This window comes from Cydia amplana, chromosome 5, assembly GCF_948474715.1.
Source record: "Cydia amplana chromosome 5, ilCydAmpl1.1, whole genome shotgun sequence".
NCBI classification, from domain to species: domain Eukaryota; kingdom Metazoa; phylum Arthropoda; class Insecta; order Lepidoptera; family Tortricidae; genus Cydia; species Cydia amplana.
In genome coordinates, this window is record NC_086073.1 from 14,245,700 (window position 1) to 14,270,970 (window position 25,271).

Consider the following 25,271-nt stretch of genomic DNA (forward strand, 5'->3'; position numbering starts at 1 on the left):
TTTATTGTTTAAACTTAAGCAATCTTTTTCGCACAGATTGTTTTTTTTTCACAATGCGACAGCATTCAAGCCAGTATCAGTAAATGTACAGTCTAAATATTATTGTTACTTTATATATTTTTTGAGTTTCGTCAATATATGCCAATAAAAAAGTTATTTAATTCACTACTGATACTAACGACACACAACTAATGATTCAATTAAGTGCTTTGGTGTTATACTGTTAATTTATGTGTAAAGTTTAATAAAAAAAAAAAAAAAATTTAAAACAACTATAAATGAAACTATAAAATGTTACCTATTTAATTATCATTCAAGCGGGTGTCACATTAATAAATATCTTGAATGGAGTTGGAATAGAGTCCCTTAGACCCTTTCGATTATAGGTAGTTCTCAAGATTAAAACATAATATGTGCCTAGTGTATACTGGCGGGGTTTATTCTAGTCCTAGCTCTACCAGTGTACCTAATTTCGGTTTTAATTATACTGTTATTTCTACGATTTTTAAAGTAAAGATAACTTCTTTACCAATCAATTTTACAAAATAGCTCAAATACGCTTTGTTCCAATAATCTTGTCGGCCAACGCGTACAGCTCTTCCACGGTCTGGAAATAAGAAAAAGCATTTTAATAATGGAAATTATAAAAAAATCACGCTTCGCAACACACACACACAGTACATACAAATGTTTTATATAGGTATTGAACACTAGCGACCCGCCCGGCTTCGCACGGGTTAACAAATTATACATAAACCTTTCTCTTGAACTCTATCTATTAAAAAAAACCGCATCAAAATCCGTTGCGTAGTTTTAAAGATCTAAGCATACAGACAGACAGACAGACAGCGGAAAGCGACTTTGTTTTATACTATGTAGTGATAGTGATAGTGATGACGCAAATGTGATGCGCGCATAGCATAATTTTACGTAACGTATAGGGTAAAGGCACCAGTAGTCAGCCTTATAACGACTTTTTTAAGTTTGAACGTTCGGCATTTCTACAGGATTAGTCGGATAATTAAACAAATGACATGGTTAGATCAATTGTTTATCATAGTTTTAAAACAAAATATTTTAATAAATAACAATCCTCTTTATAATATCTCTAATTAAGTTTAAACAAAAAATTGCACTTTTCTCCAGTAGTCAGCCTCCAAAATCCAGTAAGCAGCCTCTGTGTACCCAGTACTCAGCCTATATAAACTATTCATAATAATTAGATCAAAATCACTAATATTTATATCAAAATCAACGATATTATAATATTTATTTTTTCTTTATAATTTTTGTTATCGTTATTATAGTTAGTTGTAGTTTTTAATTTTAGTTTATAATTTTTTGCATATATCAAAATCAACGATGTTATACAAATATCTATTTTTTATTACTATTTTAGTTTATTTGTATCTCCTTGGATATCACGGGCCTATAATCCCGGTTTTTTGATAGGCTTGCGACACAGATTCAACACGTAGAGGCCCCTTGGAGAGCTTTTATGTCATGTAGAACTATTTTAGTTATTGTTATTGTAGTTAGTTGTAGTTTTTAATTTTAGTTTTAATTTTTTTGCATATACATTTGTATTATTTACCTACTTGTTTACTTATTTAATAAATAAAAAATCTTATAGGTACATACAATTCTTATGACACGAAATTTTTTGGCCATAGGTACTTAATTAACTAACATTATTCTTGCAAACTAAGAATCGCAATATTTATTTTCTAATAATTAATCCGTCAAAAATTAATGAGGTAAATCAGGTAATATATAATTATGTTCCTAGTAGGTATTCGGTAAAAAATAATTAATCGAGTCTATGCAGATCTAATTATCATTAATAAACAAAGTCATATACCGACCAGGAAAAAGCAAAATGATAGTTATGTATAGTTAACGTCAAAAATATGTATACACTTTTGAACCTTATTTCAATGAGATAGGGTTTAAAAATGTGGACATATTTTTGGCGACGACGTACCAAGCAAGGTCAATGGCTGAGTACTGGATCCGCGAAACCCAGTGCTCAGCCGCATTAAACCGTTATTTCAAATGCGGCTGACTACTGGGTTTTACTTTAAATTGACTAGGGCATGCCTAACTAAATTTGAAAATGTAAATTTAACGGTCCTAACGGTCGCATTGGCTCGAAAATAATAAAATAAACGAATAACCCAAAGGTCAGCCGTGGGGGGCTGGGCACTGAATTCTTTGGAAAAAAGTGTTATCCAGTGGCCAGCCCCCTCAATTTATAAGTGAAATATTTATATTTTCATTCAAATATAATGCAATTTAATAGATAAACTAATAAATAAACCAATCATTAACAAAAACAATAACTTTTAACATTAAAACATAGTTTTTCTTGCCTGTTAAGAGAACACCACGTGCAGTAAAAAATATGGCCGACATGACACTATTGCACTCGTCGACAAACAGCACCTGTATGAACGAGTATATTTCTTCCCCCCGTTCCCTCACCGCACTTGTCGTGTGACGTATTAACCAATAAGGAATCAAAGCTCCTATTTGAGTACTCGCGATTTGTTTAAACGAATATACCAGATATTTATGACCAATAAACGGCTCAAAAGGCTGACCACTGGTACCCGGCTGGCCACTGGTGCCGTTACCCTACGTTCATTACGAAACATGCTTGCTACGTGATACAGCGTAGCACTTCGTAGCGAGGCTTTCAATTCAAGGAAAAGCGCCATGGCGGAAGCCCGGACGGATTAGCAAATGCATGTTCGCTTTTTGGATAGTATGTATTTAAGTTAAGTTTAGTATTTAGTGCATTAGTGCATAGCATAATATGTATGTTTAAAACTTAAAAATGAGCGCGATCTCGCCAACAAACTGCAATCGCAGTTTGGCGAGGAATATAAATTGTTAAAAATTGTTGTGTACTTGTCATAAATAAATAAGATAAATAAATAAAAAATGGTTCATTTTTAATTTTCTACTTGCGAAATTAAATTTATATGTAGATAGATATATTGCTTAGACATTAAGGATTGCAATAAGTCCAAATTTGTGCAGCAATATAGGTTTTTACTCAAATTTCGTCAAGTGGACGAAAACTAGCGCAATGACCCTGTGAAGGGCACACGGAAAAAACATGTCTAGTCACTTTTCTCGGAAAATTAGATTTTTTATCTCAAAATCAACTACTAGTTATATTGTTTGCTAGCACTGTACAATATAGGTATGCAACTCAACTTTTTTTTAAGTCAAAAAAAACCTGGTCACGGAACTAACATACTTTTTGACATTGTTCCAAATTTTAAAATCGCGTTTACTCAAAATGTAACTAAAGTGACTAGACATGTTCTTTCCGTGTACCCTTCATATAGCGATGACATGCACCAATAAATTAGTACAAGCGCAGGAGTGTATCTACATTGCGAGAAACGTTTTAAGTTTAGTTTCGATTGTATACTTTTAATTAATTATGATAATATTGACATAGTTAAAAATCAAAATGAAACCATAATATAATGTTGATTCACTACGGAGTCTAAACGATTCGCATGTTGGCTACGCACCCAGCTCTCTGAAAAAGTTATCGCCTGATATGAGTTTGGTAACGACTTATTAATGTTTGCCCCAAACTGGATTCGGCTAGATATTCGTAAACAAATAAAATTGGTAGTGTGTTTGTCATTGTCATTGTCGTTTGTCAATATTACATACAAAATAGCCAGGGAGGCTCGCGGGCCGCAAGTGACAGGTTCACGGGCCGCAGTTTGCCGACCGCTGCTCTAGAGCTTCAAATACCACAGAGGAAACAGTCAGCCAGCAGTGTTGCCTCTTAACCTTTTGGACGCCAATGACCGATATATCCGCACCGTAGGTTCAACGCTAAAGACCACAAAGCAACATCGACCTACGTGCATATGGCGTGGAAAAGGTTAATGTTAATCTGCACCCAGCATATGACTGGTGTAGTAAGTAGATACTCTTAGGTAAAACTATGTAGTTTATGTAATAATACTTGACAGATAACCGAATCTGGCCTTTCCAGAAAGTCTGCTCATAGTCATTCAGACTCGTGATGAGTTAGCTACATCGATAAGAGAGTCCACAGAGCAGTTCGTATATTTTCTATTGCGTACAGAGTGCAGGCGATCTACACGCTTAGGGAAACCAGTATAAAAAGCTCTCCCGCGTGCAATATTCAAAACCTATGCGATTACAATTTACATGAGTTCTTTTGAGTATTTGACTAGCTTGCGCTTCATTAGCTATCAGAATATGTGTTCAGCTGCCAGAGGTCGCTAGTTCAGTTTCGATCTCCGATATCTAGTGCTGACCGGTTTGACACGAGCCCGTTCGTTTACGTTTGGTAGATCCAGCCATTTAGTACACTTAGTATTTCGCATAGCATTGATATCAGATTTGGAGACATTATTACGGTGCATTCGTTTCTACATCTTAGCAAAGATCTTAGCATACTTTGTTAAGTCTTAGTTAAATCATTTCCTAATTTAGAAAAAGGTTTAAGATGAACTAATTAGCATGACTTAAAATTATTGCTTTTAAGCAGGAGAAGTCAAACTTGATAAGATCGTAGACATGCAAATTTTGGACGGCTCTAAATTATAATACCATGCTAATGTCGATGACTCGCAGCATAATAAGTTCGTAGTAAAACAATTTAATAATTAGGAATAACAGTTTGGTCTTTTACTCTATCTATACCATGTTTATTCTGAATGGATGTAAGAACGTCATCTAGAACAAATACTATTTAGCAGACATTTATTCTGATGAACTTTTGTATGTGCAGTCAGCAGCAATAGTTGCTAAGCGGGCGAGGTGTTCAAAATGATCTTGACACGACTTTATTGTTAAGAGAATAAGAGCGCGTCAAGGTAATTTTGAACACCTCGCCTGCTTAGCTCTGCTACTGACTGTATAATAATTATAATTATGGGCGAATTCATTACTAGTGGCATCGTTGAGCGTCATGCGTTTCATTTTTAAATTAGTAGGGTCGTCGAGATAATTCGTTAGTCATTTTTTTTATTGCCCGGGCATAAAGTTACTCACCGTAAGAGTTTTAAGCGTCTTAACGTCCTGCGTTTCATACTTGATGAGCGCAAACTGGTCATCGGTGAAACGGACACCCTTCTCGATGTCGGCTGCTTTCTGCAGCTCCAGCTCCTGTTTGACCCTGTCAAGCAGCTGCTGGGGCGTCAGCTGCTGCTCGCTTTCTGTTTCCTCTTCTACCGTTTCCACGTCATCGTCGGCAGTCTGAAAAATTTACAAGTTATAGAAATAGAATAGAAATAGAAATTGTTTATTCATGGCAAAAAAATTAAAAAACAGATAAAAAGAGAAACAAGAAACAAACTTACACATAACATAACATAAATTAGCCACGAATCAGCATGGTGTTAGCCTGGATGGGCCAACGCTGGTCTTCCGTTGAGGCCATAACCGAATGGAGCACGGAAAGTACACAACATTGGTGTACTTTCCGTGTAGTTAGGTATGGTTCAGCTTCTCAGTTCCTTAGTCTTTGGCAGCATGTTAGCGTCACGCGTACAAAGTGTCCAAAGTTTAAGCTTTGACACGCAATTTTGTTCTATACAACAATAAAACCTACTTGAATAGCTTTTTGTGCCATCTTCAGTTTCCAGTAGAACGCATTAGCACGTTTCTTAGACGCCCTCTGGACTTCCTTGTTCACCATCCTCCAAAACACGAACACGGGGTGGTGGTAGAGCTCAGGAGGGCACTCCTTCAGTGGAGTCTTCCCGACGAGGATGAGCCGTTTTAGCCGCTCCATTTCGTCGAGCTAAAAGTAAGTTGTAAATATTTAAATGAATTGACATATTCATAGCTAAAGGTAATTTAAAAGGTAGATAAACTGCCTTCTTTAATCTAAATTAAAGTGCCGCTTATGAATACGAGTTGGATCGCTATTCTTATGAGGAAGGCAGTTTGTAATGAAATTGTATTTATACCTATATATTGTGTAATATGTAGAGATGCCCCGAATAGTGGTTTTGGCCGAATACCGAATACCGAATATTCGGCCCCTCTCTCGGCCGAATACCGAATATTCGGCATGACATGCGAACATTTTGAGTCACAATTATTATGAAAACTGATCGCTAACAAAGCTCAACGTTAGATGACGTTAGCTAAGATATATTTTAGTTGAACAGCATTAATGAATAGAGCTCAAACAAAACAGACTCATGATAAAAATAAAATGTTTCTTAATCAACAAATGCTCAAAAAAGGGTCTTCGTATTTAACAACTTTCCAAGAACACATTCTAAATATACCTAAATAGTTTTTGGTTATTTTTATTGTGCAATTTTTCTTTTTAAGTAGGTGCAACAGATATTCGGTATTCGGCCGAATAGTAGGCAACATTCGGCCGAATACCGAATATTCGGCAAAGTGGCCGAATAGGCCGAATACCGAATAGTTGCCGAATATTCGTGGCATCACTAGAATATGTATTATCATGTGCACACACACGTTTCGAGAATTTCTAATCTAACCTATGAGATCAATATAACTGGTTAGTACCACCTTTGCAAACATACATTTATCAATATCCATTCGCACTAAAAACAAGTTAATAGATTAATTATTAAACACGCGCTACCTAATAATGACCGGGTACCATACATACACGTGTAGTCGGGTGTGATTGGCAGCTAATCGCTTAATATCGCTCAACTTTTAACGGGATAATAATGGTGTGCGCGGTACGCGAAACCGATCCTGATCAATGTCGGCCTTTGTAAACGATTCTGAGTATTGCTATGTGGTGTTATACCTAGACATGATACTGGGGCGAAGTATGACTATACCGTGTCTCTATAACAGCACCAGTCATGGGACATTTAAGAGGAAATTTGGAGTATTTGTGATATTTCCCTGATACCGGTGAAAGTTCTACCGCTTAGCGTATTTAAAGATGAAAATCCTATCCATCTTTTATGTTTCAGGCGTGTTATATCAAAGATACTGCAATTAGTTTCCACATAATTTACAAATTAAAACTATGCTTTTTTTCTCCAGTCATGGACACCAAAGCTCCAGTAATGGTACCCCGGTAATGGACGTGGATCCAGTAATGAGCCCCCTATAATGGGAATACCCTATCAGTATAAGATATTGGAACAGGGAATAAATTTTTGGCAAAAAACTAGTTATTAGTCATATTTGGTATAAGCTTTTATGTAAGAATGTATTTTTCTTTTCACAGCCAACTAATACTCATCAAGTCAATTCTAACAAACCCAAACACAATAAGGTTGCGTTTATTACAGAGTTCCCATGGCCACCTCCTGTCTCCATCATGAGATCAGGTCCATGTTATCATAATATTGCATTGTCATCCGATTTGCTTACGTATCCAAAATTTCAACTCAATCGGAAATCCGAAAGTGGCTCAAATTCAACTTCAAGATTTGAACCATACTAACATACAAACTAATAGGGCATGTTAAATAAAATTTTGTAAAAACGATATTAATTTATCCGAAGTCCGAGAAGACTTCCTGACATAGTTCGTAACTACATTATACCTACTTCTGTATTATTTAAACATGAAATTACGCCATGGCAAGCATCATTATGTAAATTGTAAATTATCCCATCATAGGAGGTATGCAGTTTTAGAGCTCCTATAATGGGATTGGGCAAAATACCATTATTTCTTATACATCTCTAGAGACACAAAATAGTGTGTTGTATACCTTATCTCATGGTAAATGCAATTAACAAAACACATTCTAGTTTACACCAAGTAATAATTAATTACAATTTAATATATGAACTCACCTCTCTTAGCGAAGTTGTTAAGAATTCTTACTGGTTATATTTTTCGGTGACACGACAACTTTTGGGTTGACGCCAATTTCTTAAAAAGTAACCGAAATTAATAAAAATTCAAACTTAAACAGCTCTATGGCTCTTATTTATGGTAAAATATTGCCAGTGTTCATAAACTACTTTTAGATACTTATTTTAGAGGATTTGTGGTTTTATGTCCCATTACCGGTTCCACGTCCATTATAGGGTCCATTACGTTACTTAAATTATCTTTGACCGTGTAGGTACATAAACATCAGTTCAGTTGCGTATAATGTACTCGTACCTATTATATCGGGCCCATTAATTACCTATCTACATGTATATTTAATTGCGAGATAGGAACGAAACACGTGGCCTATTTATGATGTTGACAAGCTCGGCTTAAATGAATATCCGTACCTAACATAAAAAACTTGTTTGCATCGAAGAAAACATCACGCGGTAGCGGAACAACTCGATAGTCTCGATACCACGTGATTATTATTTTACACATAAGCTTTTGTTTAACAAATAAAACCGACCGTGTCAAATAGATATGCTATCTCACTGCACGAGTAAAATGTTTTGTTTAATAAAAAATATTGATAAAAACTATCAAACTTTAACATTCATCGTGACATAATTTTCACGTGATCGCTGCCTCTCCAGATTTTTATTATATTTTATTATATTTTAGAAACATATAGTCGTTTACAAACAGTACTTATACAATATTGCTTAAGTTTAGACCTAGAGTTTCACCTGTTACATAAAATCAGTCTGTTTTTTTTTCATTTGAAAGAAATAGGGAATATTATCTATCTAACCTCTCTATCATTCTTGTATATTCAAGCTATAAAGAGGCAGATAACTAAATTTCGATTTTCGCGTTTTCCGGTAGGCTCTTTGCAACACTGAATTCTGCCTTTCCAGATTATGATTTTTCAGTGGTAAACTACATCTGCTTCTCAAGGTACTTACGACTCGGGAGGAGATCCTCTTGTTGAGGTTCTCCTCGACAGCGCGGATGTGGTCCTCCAGCTCGGTCATGTAGGCCTTGTCCGTCAGCCGCACCAGGGTGGGGCCCAGCATGTGCTTCTCTAGGTACTTACGACTCGGGAGGAGATCCTCTTATTGAGGTTTTCCTCGTTGACAGCGCGGATGCGGTCCTCCAGCTCGGTCATGTAGGCCTTGTCCGTCAGCCGCACCAGGGTGGGGCCTAGCATGTGCTTCTCTAGGTACTTACGACTCGGGAGGAGATCCTCTTGTTGAGGTTCTCCTCGTTGACAGCGCGGATGCGGTCCTCCAGCTCGGTCATGTAGGCCTTGTCCGTCAGCCGCACCAGGTTGGAGCCCATGTGCTTTTCAAGTCGCGCCCGGACGTGCGGGTGGGCGAAGCTGCAGAAAAAAATATATGTTAATTACTCGCTGGCGTAGCCTTAGCGTTAAGTATCATCACAGTTAAATCTGGGGATAAAATTTATAAACGGAACAAGGGTTGAGAGTCCAGCAAGCTGACCAAGGCCAGTCATAAAATTGTGTCTACATGTTTACCGCGCAGAGGTAAATCTGCATGTTTATTGCTGTTCAGCTTACATGAAACATTGTTATCGTATTACTGCACAAGATATGTAATGTACATATATGATTTCATTTTTTACTTTTAAAGCAAGTTCTGTTATATTAGCCACTGCTGTTCAATACTGAATAATTTCAGGCAATGTGAAAAAAGACGAGTTACCGGCGGTTAGAGACATTTAATGGTTGGTGGAAGAACTGGAAGATGATGGATGACATTATCAAACAGAAAGTAGGTAAATGCCCGCTAACTTCTGATCACATTTTGCACCTTCTACGAGTACGTGCCTATATGCTGTCAGTTTATCAAGTACCAAGCATGTTACGCAACGCAACGACCATTTTTTTGCAGCGGAAGTACCCTCGCCGCGCAGTTAGATAAACTTTCACTCAAATCCTGATCACGAATGAGTCACAAGTGCTATGTTATTCACTATTTTACTTACCACCCCGCGCGATCACTTTTATTGTGGTTCGTCTTGAACGATTTCGGTTGCCGCGGAGAGTCGGCCGCGACCGCGGCCTCTCGCCCTCACCGCACAATTTTAGTAGTTTTGACGCGAGCCGCCAGTGTCATAGTTGAGACCTTAGCGTGCGAGGCTGGCACGGTATGGCACGACCCCCTCCGACATCACATACACATACAGCTACACCACATTTTAGTGTAAAGACGTATTCATATTAGATTTCTAAGTGGTCGATAAATATAATAAAACATGCCTAGAGTTCATTCGTAGATGTTCGGTAAAATTACCCAAGTACAAAGGGTTCACCGTCCAAAGCAATATAATAAAAAAATACTTTAGGGATCGTTAATGGTCGTAAAGTGGTTAGGTCTATTATTTATCGACTTAGAATATTTCTATGAAAAAAAAAACGAATATAATGTCATGAATCAAGATGATTAAATACATTTTGGGGATGATTTATGTATAGTATAGGGACGATAGTGTTGTAATTTAATATAACACCATAATTACTATAAATTATTGCAACTAGGGTGCTATATAATGGATCTAGATCCCTAAAGATCTCCACACAAAGTGACCCGTTCATTGCTCTTGTAATTCTTGAGTGAAAAATACAAAGAAGTCAGTTTTATTTTAGAAAGTAATTAAACCGCACCAAGTACTTAGGTCATACTGAAAATTCCTGGATTGGCCACTTAAAAAATAAGTTTTCTCATATATATCAGAATCCAGAAACTTTCAGTATGACCCACGTACATAACTCAACTCGTAGCTAGTAGTTATCAAGTAGAAGAGGTAGGGGACCATTGGGCAGTTGGGAGGCTCGGGCACCCACTTGTAAATCGTCCTGATCTTGTATGCTTATTGTGCACGCATTGAATCTCCAAATAAGTATAATCTAGAGATGCCCCGAATAGTGGTTTTGGCCGAAAACCGAATATTCGGCCCCTCTCTCGGCCGAATACCGAATATTCGGCGACGAATAGGTATTCGGCATGACATGCGAACATTTTGAGTCACAATTATAATGAAAACTGATCGCTAACAAAGCTCAACGTTAGATGACGTTAGCTAAGATATATTTTTTCACACCACCTATTCGGAAAAGAGCTTTTTCTTTCCTGCTAGGAGGGATCAAAGTGACACTTTTCCTCCCTGCTAGGACTAGGAGGGATCAAAGTAACACTTTTCTGTTCTAGCACATTATTTTTAAATTTTTTTGCACATTATTTTTTGTGTCAACACTAAGATTTTATTATTTTCTCATATTTGATGTGAAAAGCAGTATGTGTCGTACGGTATCAAAATTATTTCGCCTTGGGCGTTAACACTTAAATCCCTCATTACGCTCAGGATTCTACTTTAGAATCCATCGCTTCATTCAGGATTCAATGTACGCCCTTGACGGAAATATATCATTTTGATCCCTTGTACAGTGGGCCAAGAAAGTGGTCTACTAGTTTTGACAAAAGTTTCTGCGAGATCTAACGATCGCTAAGGTTGACAATGACGTACAGTTGACGTACGTGTGTCGACCTTGTTGTCTCGTGACGTTCAAACGAACCTCAACCGTAGGGTGGTAGACCACTTTCTTGGCCCACTGTAACACAAACTGCTATTGTTAAAAAGCATTGATGAATAGAGTCAAACAAAACAGACTTATGATAAAAATAAAATGTTTTTTAATCAACAAATGCTCAAAAAAGGGTTTCCGTATTTAACAACTTTCCAAGAACACATTCTAAATATACCTACATAGTTTTTGGTTATTTTTATTGTGCAATTTTTCTTTTTAAGTAGGTGCAACAGCTATTCGGTATTCGGTATTATAATAATTATAATTATCAGTCATTTTTCTCATGCATTAATTTATTAAACAAAAGTATTGTGTTCGATACGCGATATTGATGCAATTAAATTAAATCAACGATACTTTATAAATACTCCTAGAACCACGAAATTGTTTAAAAAATTAATTATTCGTAATATAGCTAAAATATGATTAATATTACGTAATCATTATTGTAAGCCGCTAGTAGATTATAGCTAGAGATGCCACGAATATTCGGCAACTATTCGGTATTCGGCCTATTCTGCCACTTTGTCGAATATTCGGTATTCGGCCGAATGTTGCCTACTATTCGGCCGAATACCGAATAGCTGTTGCACCTACTTAAAAAAAAAATTGCACGATAAAAATAACCAAAAACTCATTATTTTTTTCTTTTATAAAAGACAATGAAAACTATATTTTAACTACAAATTTATAAGTATGACTTTTACTTAACCGCGAGTGCAATCTGGGTCCCCTAGTTCTCGTGACCATAGAAGGTTTATACGATAATGACTAGGTATAATGGCTTATGGATATTAGATATATTGCCGTTTATCCCGGTTTGGGATTAGTTAATGCTATATTGAACAGTAAGAGTAGCAATAAGCGAGCTCCAGTGAGACGCCGCATTATATAAGCAACCTTCGTGGCGTAACATACGGGGCGGGGACTATCGGGGCGTATTCTGTTTATGTCTCACAATTCCGGAATTTACTACTTCCTGCCACTTAGTAGGTATAAGTTTACTTATATTATATATATAAACATTTAAATAGTTATATAAGTGTTTCTGCATGTGTTTAAGATAAAAAGGGATAAGCTTCGTTTATCGTTTCTCTGCGAACGATTGGTATCTTGGCTAGGCCCCGCCATTAATCAAGTACCAAGTACTAATTGGAAAAATTGGTCTATTATATTTATTATTACAACTTTCCGTTGACTCGAATATTGATAAGCATAACCTCGACCACTTCTGAGTAATGATACAACTTATTAAACTTATGTAATTAAAATTATTACCAGTCTATTATAATAGGTTCGTAAAATATGGAATTAGGTGGGACGTTTCTGACGCTTGCTTGGGAAATGTGGAATTTTTGGAATGAATGGCGGGCAAATAGGGATGAAATGATTAAAGAACATTCAATATTTGCTGGTCAAAAATTAGAATATTCCCTGTCGTTAGGTACCTAAATTGTTCGCGTGCCGCTCACTCAACATGTTGGCTTGTCTCAAAACCGACAGCCGCCGCCGTAACGGCCAGAGAACACGCCATCCAGGTGATATTTAGCGATTCCGAACAGACTGTTATAAACGATTACATATATAACTCCCACTTCTTATCATTGCCTAGTAAAAATTTAAACTGACAATGATAACTATTGGACATCGAATATCATGAAACCAATGGATCGATTCCTGCATATGAATTTTAGTATATGTATTTATGATTCCTGTATATGAACATCCGTAGATTGATATTGGACTATTTGGACTTAGACCTCAATGTGGACATAAGAGTGCAACATTGCAACTTATTAGTGATGTTAGACAGTATATACCTACCTAAGAGGAGTAATTGGTTACTGGATGAAGATGGACGGTATAATTGGGGCCGTATTTGGAAAACTGTATAGTATCCTGCAGGACCTACCCATCTGCAAAAAATGACAAGACAATATATGTATATAGTTTTTACCTTACAAGTGTAAATCCGGCTTAGTCAAACGCCTTTTTTACGTTGGGAATCAGGTAATGTGACTGGGCATAACATTAATTTAAAGGTTGGGCGTAATACCGAGTCTCGAGATGACGTCCCGATACTTTATAATAAAAAAAATATTAGGGAAATTAAACGAAAAAAACTAACCCTAAGGGTGACCGAGTGCGATGACTCTGTTACAAAATTCACGAATTCGCGTGAGTAGTGCGTGTGTTTACATCGTTCCCGAATTACACATGACGATAGTACTCCCTACGCAACGTGTGACGCAGTGTGCGGAATACGTGCCCCAAATACGAACTAAAAATTAAATGCTCATCATGAGTGAGTCAACTCGTTTACTGACGCGTTCTTAACAATCGGTCAGTATTATCAATTTATCATAATAACCCGTAACATATTCAGTAAAATTATACTCGTACATAATATATTCTAGTGATCAACTTTGCAGAACAAAAATGGGTCGTATGATTTTTTACGTGAAAAATAAACGCTTATAAAACTACAAACACTGGCAAAAATTTGCCGAAATGGCGGTGAATCACGAGCAATAAATAACGAAAAGGTTTGGGCACTTTCACTCGGCCGTTAAAATATCGTTAAGATACCACTGAAATATTCAGGAATTTGGTAAACGAGAGTTGCGGCTTTGTTTGTTTATAAAATTGCAAACAATTTTGAACTTCAATAGATTTTATGGTTTTCTTATGATAAAGCGAAAAATCTCAAAAACGTTTAATTTAAAAACTGTTTTTTAATTATTTTACAAGTGCCTCCGTAAAGTTATAGGCATTTTTTTTTAATAAACACGTACCTATACACCCATCTACAGCCGTCATGCTTAGTAAAATAGGTAAATACCAAACTAAAACCAGTCAAATGGGCAAAAGTGAAAGCAAGATCGGGTGACATTTTCAGGCACAAGTAACGCCATAGCTACATACTTCAGGCACAAATAATTTGACGACGTCAAAAGATTGCCAACAGTACGGAAGATAGCCAATCAATCAATCAATCAATCTTTGGGTAATATGGCTCCATCGATACTGTCGATGATTTCGCCAACGTCAAAGTGGATCCCACGTGGGATCGAATTAATATTATTTGTAATAAAATTCAGCCAGTGTACGGTATAAAAGTATAAAATTATGGCCTCTAGGGCTCTAGCCAGCCACGGTTAGAGGTAGAAATACCAAAATAAATGCTCTAGAGCACGACGTTGTTCGGTAAGTAGTTGGGTTCTCAGTTCTTGTAAGGCGATAGCTGGACTTTACAAGAACCCGCGTGGGCTACCCGGCGTTGACGCCAGAATGGTGGTTAAACGCGTTTCATGATTATTTTTTCATTATCTGCACACTTCCACATTAGTTTACTGCATAATACGCTATCAATATTACACTTTAAACAATATTAATAAGCAAAAACAAAGAAATGAATCACGAGGCGATGTTACCAAAATGGCGGTCGACGAATAACCGAAGATAGCCAAACGATCATCAAAGGGTACAGTAGACTGATGTGGAAAACCTATTTAAATGTTCTGAACTACAAGTTCTATTAAAAGTAGGCTATACCGATAATTGAACAGTTCGCGTGTCATTGAAAAAAATCACTTCGCGGTTACACTTCTTATCACGCAATTATGTAACTCGATTGTTTTATTCAAATGTTTGCATGAGCCAATACCATTGAAAATGCCTGGAATCGTTTTCTTTCAATTTTCAGCTGTCACCTCGTAAATTTTAGAGAACTGTATTTCCATGAACGATGACTTGTCATGCCAGGGGCTTTTACCGTCACCTACATGACGAATCGCTTCTCTAGAACCAATTTATGTGTGATATTAAATTTCTGGTAGGTAGCTGTTACGGATATCGGGGTCACACCTCAAGTAGTTTGTCTTAGGTGATGCGGTTGTAAGGCGTTATGAATATTGATGCAAAGCTTCATACAAGCATATAAGGGTGGTGAGGCGTGCCGTGATTCAAGTCAATTTGGAAAGGTCAATGACCTTGGCTTGGTGTTTATTGTGATTAATTGGAATTTGTCACTGGCCAATTCACACGGTTGATTTATATTAAAAAAGTCGAAGCCCTAGTATGTTTTGCTTTTAAACATCTCCATTACTTATCTTTATTCAACAAAAACGGACACCTTCGCTAACACTCGGTCAAAAGCAATTAGGTGAATTAGGTTTGAAATTAGTAGGTACAAGATTTAGCAGAAAATGGTGATTCATCAACTTGTTCTCTTAAAGTTTGTTATGTTTCCGTTTCCTATGTTACTCTATCACAACCACACGTTCAGAGCAACCAAACATTAGTTAGGCAAGAAATAAAATTATCTAAACTCCATGAAGGTGATAAAACAACAGTATAAAGCAACGTATGTATTTTTTACGTGAGTATCTGAATAACCATTGGCATTCATCGAACAAGTAATAAAATGTAAAAATGTTTATGATAATATTTTTGTATTGGCGCGTTTCCTCAAATTTTCAGCTCAAATAACAGATGTTGTTTTTCAACGTGCATTTATTTACGACTCAATTAAAATAATTTCAAAGTCACGATATTTGATTCGTAAATGTTTACTTCAAATAACCTGTGAAGGGTCATGCTTATTTAATTCAAGAGATTCATGCAAGAGTCAGCAAGATAAACACGAAAGTCAGAATGCAGCTATAGGTTTCAAGATCATGTCAGTTTAAAGTCCTTTCAGTGGGTATGACAGAGTTGTTGACTATGGGCCCGATTCGGATTTTGAAATAGACATCTACTAGATATCTTTTTGACATCACCAAGATACGATAGCGATATGTTTAAGATCTATCCTGTCAAATTTGACATTTCTGAGATTCTGGAGATACACTTGAACGATTTCCACAAGATATGACTTAGAGATCCAATTAACATCTAATAGATATCTAACACTATCTAACGTAAAAGTGACATTGAATTGAGCTGCAAAAGAGAACTAGTTGAAATCTAAACTATCTGCCGTATTCGAACTTCAAGATATTCACAACTACACGTACTAGATCCATTCTAGATACGTTATAATTTAGATTTCAACTAGTTCTCTTTTGCAGCGCAATTCGGGCAACTAATGTCACTTTTACTATAGATCGTGTTAGATATCTATTAGATGTGAATTAGATCTCTAAGTAATATCTTGTGGAAATCGTTTAAGAGTATCTCCAGAATCGCGGAAATGTCAAATTTGACAGGTTAGATCTTAAACATATCGTTATCGTATCTTGGCGATGTCTAAAAGATATCTAATAGATGTCTATTACAAAACCCGAATCGGGCCCTATGAAAAAAAAAGAATGGATCTAGTACGTGTCGTCTCTTGTGAATATCTTGAAGTTCGAATACGGCAGTATGGGAAACTGATAAAAATAATCAGTTTGAAACACATAAATGTTATTTTCCGAAAGTTAAGTGGTGTCCAGAATTAGATAGAATAAACTGATATCAGTTAAAATAAATATTTAGACATGTTTTTGGCAAAATATAAATGAGACGGGAGTTAAACAATGAGAGAATCGTTATTAGTGTGGCTACCACCAGTTTGGCACTGACGTAAACACTATCGAGAACGTAACTTACTTTCTATGCATCTCGCTCGTACTCGCATATTAGTGCGAGCGAGATGTACCTATAGAAAGTAAATTAGGTAGGTAGACCTGAGCGAATATGTCAGTTTTAACACTGTCATTGAGTCATGGTACGGGTGTAGGTTACGTTAATTAAAAAAAAAAAACTGCTTCCGCGGTTACCACGAAAACCGAAACAGTTTGCGGGAATCTTTCTCTTTTACTCCAATGAAGGCGTAATTGGACCGAGAAAAATGCCCGCATGTTGAGAACTTCTATTTTCGCGGTTATAGCCCTGATTATTTTACAAAAGTTAGATAACGTTAATTATGTACCTACCTATTAGTACTTGATGTAGCTGTTATAGGAAACGTAATATTTTTACGAGGGTTGTTTTTACTGAAATATTATTCTTTATCTTGTATCACGCATTATTTGTGTCTTAGTTATTGATTCATCTCGGATTTCAAAACGTTACTAAAACCGAGCTTAGACGCCAACGGTTTCACTCACTTAGATTTTTAGTCGCTATTGGCGACATGTTTCGGGTCCTTCGGGGGTCCTTCCTCAGGCTCGAGTGCCCGTACCGTTGTCGTTTAAACAGTTTAAAATATGTCTCACGAAGGTTTAATTCCGACTATTCTAATTAGTCTAATTACATAACAATTTTATCGCAGTGTCCGAAACTAACGTCTGGTATGGTGATAACATTGATAATAGCCACCAACAGCGAATTTGCCAGATATTTAGCAGATACTGTAGTGTGAATGACGCAAAGTAGTTAAAATAATATTGTAATGCTGTTACGTAGACTTAATCTTTTATCATCGAACCACTTTTGAACTCTTAGTCGGAAAATGATATAAGAATGCTGGTGAAATAGTGTAAAAGGTGAGTACACAAATAGTAAGCAGAATATGATTGATAAAATTATCAAGTATGTGGTTATAGTTATTCATCAGTGATTAAATAAATAAATATTAAAGGACATTCTTACACAGATTGACTAAGTCCCACAGTAAGCTCAAGAAGGCTTGTGTTGTGGGTACTCAGACAACGATATATATAATATACAAATACATAAATACATAGAAAACACCCAAGACTCAGGAACAAATATCTGTGCTTATTACACAAATAAATGCCCTTGATGATTGATGACGTGATTACTGTTGTATACCTACGCGTTCACGTTATCTCTTGGTAACAACGATAAATATGACGGTTAAATTTAACAAAATATATTGTATACCTACGTAATGTACTGACATCAGATTATTTCAATTAAGATATCTGCAATGATCTTGATCTATTAGAATGCTTGCATGTGAAGGCGAGGCTAATTTATCACCGTGTATGTATAGGTCTATGATCACCGTTCAACAAGTTATTCTTAGTTGTCATTTAATTTTAATCAAAATATTATATGTATATTCAACACTGTTAAAAGTATCACATAGAATCTAGTAGTATCACATATAATAGTAGTTAGCAAAAATCGTAGGTATCTAAGGCTTATAAAGTGACATTGAGTTTACCAGGAAACTGAAATCGCTGCTAATCGCATGGGCGTGCTACAGCGTAGACGAGTTTCTTCGTGGAGATCATTAAATGAATGTTTTAGTAGTTCTAAGAAGAAATTGTAATATCATTATTTATGTTGAATTAATTACGTAGTTTAAGATTTGGTTGTAAATGTAAAAACGTGTAAATATTAGTATTTTAATCTTATTATGTAAATATGTAAAAATCTTGACTTGTAAAATAACAAATTTTACCAATAAATAAATAAATAAATCAATCAATAAATTGCCTTAAGGTTGCATAGCGCGTTCAAAATGGAGTATTTTTGCTTCAAAATTGCTAATTACTAATTAGTCAATTATTTATAACATCCTTTGACATGCGTTACAAATCTGTCTAATACCTTTAAACAAGCAGTTCTTGTTTATTTATTTATATATATATATATTTCGGGGATCTCGGAAACGGCTCTAACGATTTCGATGAAATTTGGTATATAGGGGTTTTCGGGGGCGAAAAATCGATCTAGCTAGGTCTTATCTCTGGGAAAACGCGCATTTCCGAGTTATTATATGTTTTCCGAGCGAAGCTCGGTCACCCAGATATTTATTATAACATGGGCTGGCACCATTCAGTGAACCATAACACAAACTTAACAAAAGGAAATTGGGTTAACCACTAATAATGGCCTGAAAAGTCGTATTCTTTTATCAATGGTAGACTGGTAGTCAATATTAAGCATAAAATAAATTTAAAATTGGAAAAACTACTGTCTTGGGAGAGTTCAATCCAGAAGAATCTAGAAGAATCTAGAGGCCGTTAGTTCAATTCTCACCCAAGACAGTAGTTTTTCCACTTTTAAATTTATTCTAAGCTTAATAGCATCGATCGCAGACGTTTCTGCTTGTTAAAAATTAAAGGTAGTCAATATTTAGGAGAAACACGTCACTATAATACTAAGTATATGCTACTCGTAAGAGGTTAAGTGGTTCCGGTGAGTGTAGATTAATATAAGTGAGACATGAGTGTAGGTATATAATATAAACAATGCACGATAAAACTTAAATGAAGCTTCAACGTGTATCTAATTGAATATTTCTAAGCTTTTTTTTTATCAACTGCCATAAATTTCATGAGATGTTACAGATAATTGACAAATAATATTGCCCTCAGTTAGCAAAACACATGAATTAAAATAATTATCACGTTTAAAATCATTAGTTCATTACACGCGATATAATCCGTTTTAATTGATTTATTTCATGAGGGGTGACACAGCTTAAACAATCAGAGTGCAAACTAAGTTTTGTCATGTCGTATTGCTGGATATGTGATGGTCAAGCACCTGAGAGATGACGCCGTCCTCGGCGGCGGCGGGAGCTCGACCGTGCATTCCGCGTCTCCTGCCGAGCGGCGCCTGTCCCTCCCGGCCAGCAGCTCGATGGTCGTCCAGAACGACCCCTCGCTCGGAGGCCCGGACGCTTGTCGCTGCATGGCTCACTGCATGCTACTGGCCCCGCGGTCGAAGGTGCAATGACTGTCGGCGTTGTCCCTACCACCCTTTAACACCCCACGTGTTCACACGCGAACATTAATCTCGCCCTGACACCTTTCACGGGTAATTTGCCGCGCTTTCACTGAAGTCTATGGTATCGACTATCGACACTTAAAGTTTGAATTGGCTGTGCATAGTTCTTTTAATTGGTAGTTGATTGCTTCCTTGGTTTCAGGATTGGTTTATTGAACTACCTTCTAAGCTAAATCCGATCAATCCATATCAGTTTAAGCTTAATTATGGAATGGTAAATGCTGCTGCACCTTCGCTAGACTGACTAAATATGATAGGCCTAGGTGCAGTGATTCCTGTGAGGCGGGGGTGACCTGGATGGCGCCAACGTCGCGACCGGGTCAGCCGGATGCCATCAGCCGACCTTCGCGGTTCAAATGTAATTACGGTTACGTTGCGGCGACACTTATTATTTATTTGTTTTACACGGGGAAATTGAAGAAAATATTGGCAACGATTATTACCCATATTCGGATCGACAAAGAAATATGACGGTAGAGATGTTATGTTATGTTTTTACACACACTAGCACAGAACCCAAATGGCTATTATAGTTAGGGTTATCACTTTGGGACGTAGCTTGAATATCGATTATTTCTTCCTGCTTCCTGATTCGTTAGTATTATCAATGTAACTAAAAGGAACAACTGATTCTCTTTATAAATCATTCATAAGGCTATTTATTTTTTCGTTCTATCAATCTGAACATCTTTATCAGTAGGTATATTATCTTTGTTCGTTGAATTATTCACAATGTGAACTAGGGGTCAATTAGCCGAGTACCCAGCCCACGTATCAAAGAATGAGACTTTTATTTTAAATATTTTGTCATTACAAGATAACAAAATATGCAAAAACGTGATAAACATTAAACAGAGTCACACCATAAGGGTTCCTTTTGTACCTTTTTGGTACGAAACCCTAAAAATGGTTGTATCATGATTAACTTTAAACACCTAACCAAAACGGGCTATATCTACTGCCAAACTCACGCCTCTTGCCAAATAAATACATACTTTTTTATGATGATTTAGAACCAAAACGTAAGCGACGCAATTTATTAATAACCAACAGCTTTCACTACCTGGAAGCTGTTAGTCAGTATGAAACATTAAGAGTCCGCAGCGAATGCAGTTCTGCATACAAACGTAGTTACGCTTTAAATTCAAACGACTAGCTAGATTGCTCTGAAACTTTGTACTTACAATAGGATAAGATAAGATATATCTATCCCTGTAATTAGTTTATGTATGTAGCTTGAGATCCAATTAAAGAATACAGCTATTTTAAGTTTTTCATACAAAACTTGTTTTTGCTCTATTTTGTTTGTTTTACCTATCCTATAAGCTACTAGCGACCCGCCCCGGCTTCGCACGGGTTAACAAATTATACATATACCTTCCTCTTGAATCACCGCATGAATGAACCGCATCAAAATCCGTTGCGTAGTTTTAAAGATCTAAGCATACATACAGACAGACAGACAGACAGCGGGAAGCGACTTTGTTTTATACTATGTAGTGATAGTTCGTACTTATTGATTAAATCCTAAACCATTTCTTCTTCATATCGAAACTCAATAAGCCGCGGTGTTTGTAGTGATGGTCCATGCAACTAAAATAAATTTGTATTTCGTCTAATATGGTTCATCTAGTGAGTAAGTTATCCATGATCCACTGAATACGTTCTAAAATAAGTAATGGTTATTACCCATAAAATGTGTGATCGTAAAATAAACATTAGCCGATTACTTTCGCGGACCTTACCTTGTGTTGTGATGAAGATGTTATCCAAATGTAACGAAAAAAAAACTAAATAAAAATTGCTCCATTTTAAATACCTAACAAAAAGCTAAAAAAAGCTTAGGCAAAAATTATTTCATATCTCCGGCTGCTCTCTTTTACAAGTCTATAAAAATGTTGTGAGCACGTTCGATAACTACCTATGGATTGTTATGTCGATTGAGTTTTTGGCGGAGCCACTAGTTGGGATGTATAAAATACGGACATACCTATTGCGTTTTGTTCAGATTTTGTCCCAGAGGTCGATTCTAATTTAACAATTTATTATTTGCCTTTGAACTGGTTTTGATAAGATCTCGACGATCGTCTTGGTGATTGGCGCGCACGCACAAATTTCACTTAATTTCCCTTCACCAATCAGCGTAATAGATCAAAACCGTAACAAGTAATTAAATTAACTCTTTGGGAGTTCGCGAGGTCTGTGTCTACAGCTCATAGTTACTTATAATATTAGTAGGCATCTAGGGATGTATGAAATACGAAAATACCTTGCTCAACATGATGAGACTCTTGTCGCGGAGAACCGCGAGTATCATATAGTTGGTAAGTTGCACAACAAATACTATATAGATTCGATGTATCTTTAACCCTGCTGGCAACACTGACATGGAAGAAAAAATGTCAGTGTAAGGTAGACAACAAAAGAGAACAGGTGGATGGGTTAAGTGAGTAATAAAATGGCGGGAAGTGGTTGATGAGATGTGGTAAGTTTCATATACAATTGCTATTCTCTATTGAACTGTAGAATAAATCTTATACCAAGTATTCAAGTCCGCACTGACGGTTGTGGAACAGCAATATGTCGTACAAGTAGAGTGTGATACTCAAAACAATCAAGTGAGGCAATGACAGGGCAGGTTGTAAGGGGTTGGAGGAGACCTGTGGGGACCATTGGTCCCAACCAAATATGACTCGAGTAAGGGTATGTTATACAAGCGATCAATGTAGTGATTGCACACCTTGCCGTGTGGCAATACAATATTAGTCCCCCGAGATGTCAATAGCTCGTCAAGGCGAGGCTAGACCGTAGCCGTGCAGAAGCCACGGGTCGCTCGAGTCAGATTACAATGTTAATAAACGTTCACAAAGGTTCAAGTAAATATATTGCAGTTCCAAAACCTTGTGCGGATACTCTATTCAATATCAACTGTTAGGTCTGTTAGTCTTGTCGTCTATTACATCCTCATTAATAAACGCGGCGACAACTCTAGCATTACCATCAAGTCTTGCGTAGTGTTTGAGTTGAGTTCGGCTTAAAATTGTCTCATTATTTAAGAGCCCATCAACGTGCACACTAGCGCCACTGCTGCATAATCGTGATTATTTAAATTTAACGAAAGATATTTTAAAAAAGGGGGCCGCTACGTACTGTATCTTGTATTAAAGTACCTTTTGAATACATCAAACTAGTTTCTATGTTGCTGGATTCGTCAATCTGTGAACTCAAAATAAAAACGGCCGTTTTAACTTTGGACACATAAATTTGACGAATTCAGCAACATATAAACTAGTTTGATGTATTTAAAAGGTACTTTAATACAAGGTACAGTACGTAGCGGCCCCTTTTTTTTAAATGTATTTCGTAAAATTTAAATAATCACGATTATTTAGCAGTGGCGCTAGTGTGCACGTTGATGGGCTCTTAAAAAGTAAAAGATTTAGTGACATACGCATATTGAATGACCTTGAGCTGCCACCACCTCGGCACGTTCGGCATCACGAATCGCTTCATCTTTTTACGGCCCATCTCGCCTTCGCCGACTTCATCTTCGCCTTCCACCTGAAGGTGAAAGTGATTACAAATAGAAAAAAAACCCTCTTTAATGCACAACCTCAAAATAAACTTACAAAGAAACACATATATTTAATAGGTACATAAAGACAGTAGTAGTGACTAGTAATAACCATAGTCCTTTTAAAATATTATGTCAAGTTTCGATACACAGCCCTCTACGATTCATTTACCCGAGTTACAAAAAGAAGGGTGTTTATTATATTTTATTTTAAAGTGTAATGTATGTAGGTATGTCTCTTTCTTGGTACATACTCACTTTTAATTTACATTTTACTGGGTAATAGGGTTTCTAGCCACATCTACATAAGTATTTTAACTATTATTTATATATCTCTGATGATGATAGAATAGATGAGATAATGTTACGTGTTATAATATTAAAACGACGACGATTCTGAAGATTAAAGATTGTCTCCGTTTGCATAAATAATGTGGAGTTAAATTGTAATTTATCACTGTCAGCCTAGCTTTGAGCATCTCCTCACATGAGTGTACATATAATGTGCTCTAAACAACTGAGTTTGTGCTGTACTTTTTTCATGTTATAAACAAAATTATAGGCAATACATTACTACTGTCTTAATACAGTCCTTAATGATAAATTATCCACTGAAAGTTAAAATGTTTTCTGGACTTTGCACCACTTTCATATGACACGTTAAAATCAGTTGACCTTATGTGGCTGTAGCTCCTTGCCAAAGAAATCTACATATTCAATATATATACAACTTACTCTGGAAAAAAGTATTTTTTCATTGGTGAGGTAGCAAAATTTTAAAAGCATATATATACATATTAATATACCTATGCTGTTATTATTGTGTTGGTTTAATAAATAATTATTTTATTTAGGTACTTACATTGAGTTTTACTCTTTTATCTTTTTGGCTATCATCGGTTTCTTTTTGTTCAGGCATTTTGTTGGCACTTAACACTTTACAATTTTGTAGTTTACACTTCAAAATGTATATTTAGTACATAAATGTGAAACTATTACTGTAAATTTAATTTCATTCTAAATAAAAACACGGAAATTTAGGAGGTTACGCCATAAGTGTTTTGACTTGTGTCACGTTATCGAAAAAACAGTTTTGTCCATGTTTTGTCTAGCCGGTATCGAATGAGTTTGTACACAAAGGTTACATAGCAACAAGGTTCAATAATATTCTAGGGCAAAATGCGTAACTTTTCCACACAAAGACATCCACTTTGCACCCACTGCTGACTGGTCACTACTGCTGGATAAAAGTTTTCTGCAATATACACCGTTTTTTTTTATTTCCGTTAATTTCAAGGGTGCATTCCTGAGCTTAAATTAAGTAACTTTCTCAAAGACACCGATATTCTAATTAACTCTATTTCGGAGATAATCAATAATTTATTTTATTCCTATAAGGCCTCTACAAGCGTGTACACTTGCCTTAGGGCCGGTTTACACTTGGTTTACATATTGATTAGTGTTTAAAATGAGTTCATACATTTGCTACTAAACTTAAGTACAATCTCGGTCGATCGATGTTCGAAATGACATTTATATGTCACAGATTT

At 36.3% G+C, this 25,271-nt stretch overlaps 1 protein-coding gene across 1 annotated transcript; it reads right to left on the reverse strand.

Annotated features, from left to right (window-relative positions):
- Positions 1–521: 521 nt before the first annotated feature.
- On the reverse strand, positions 522–24,789 carry LOC134648365 (uncharacterized). Its single transcript, XM_063502886.1, has 6 exons — positions 24,584–24,789; positions 23,599–23,708; positions 9,077–9,227; positions 5,618–5,809; positions 5,059–5,262; positions 522–607 (listed from the first exon to the last, which is right to left on the reverse strand). The coding sequence occupies exons 1-6, from the start codon at positions 24,638–24,640 to the stop codon at positions 551–553; spliced, it is 771 nt and encodes a 256-aa protein (XP_063358956.1). The 5' UTR covers positions 24,641–24,789; the 3' UTR covers positions 522–550.
- Positions 24,790–25,271: the final 482 nt, after the last annotated feature.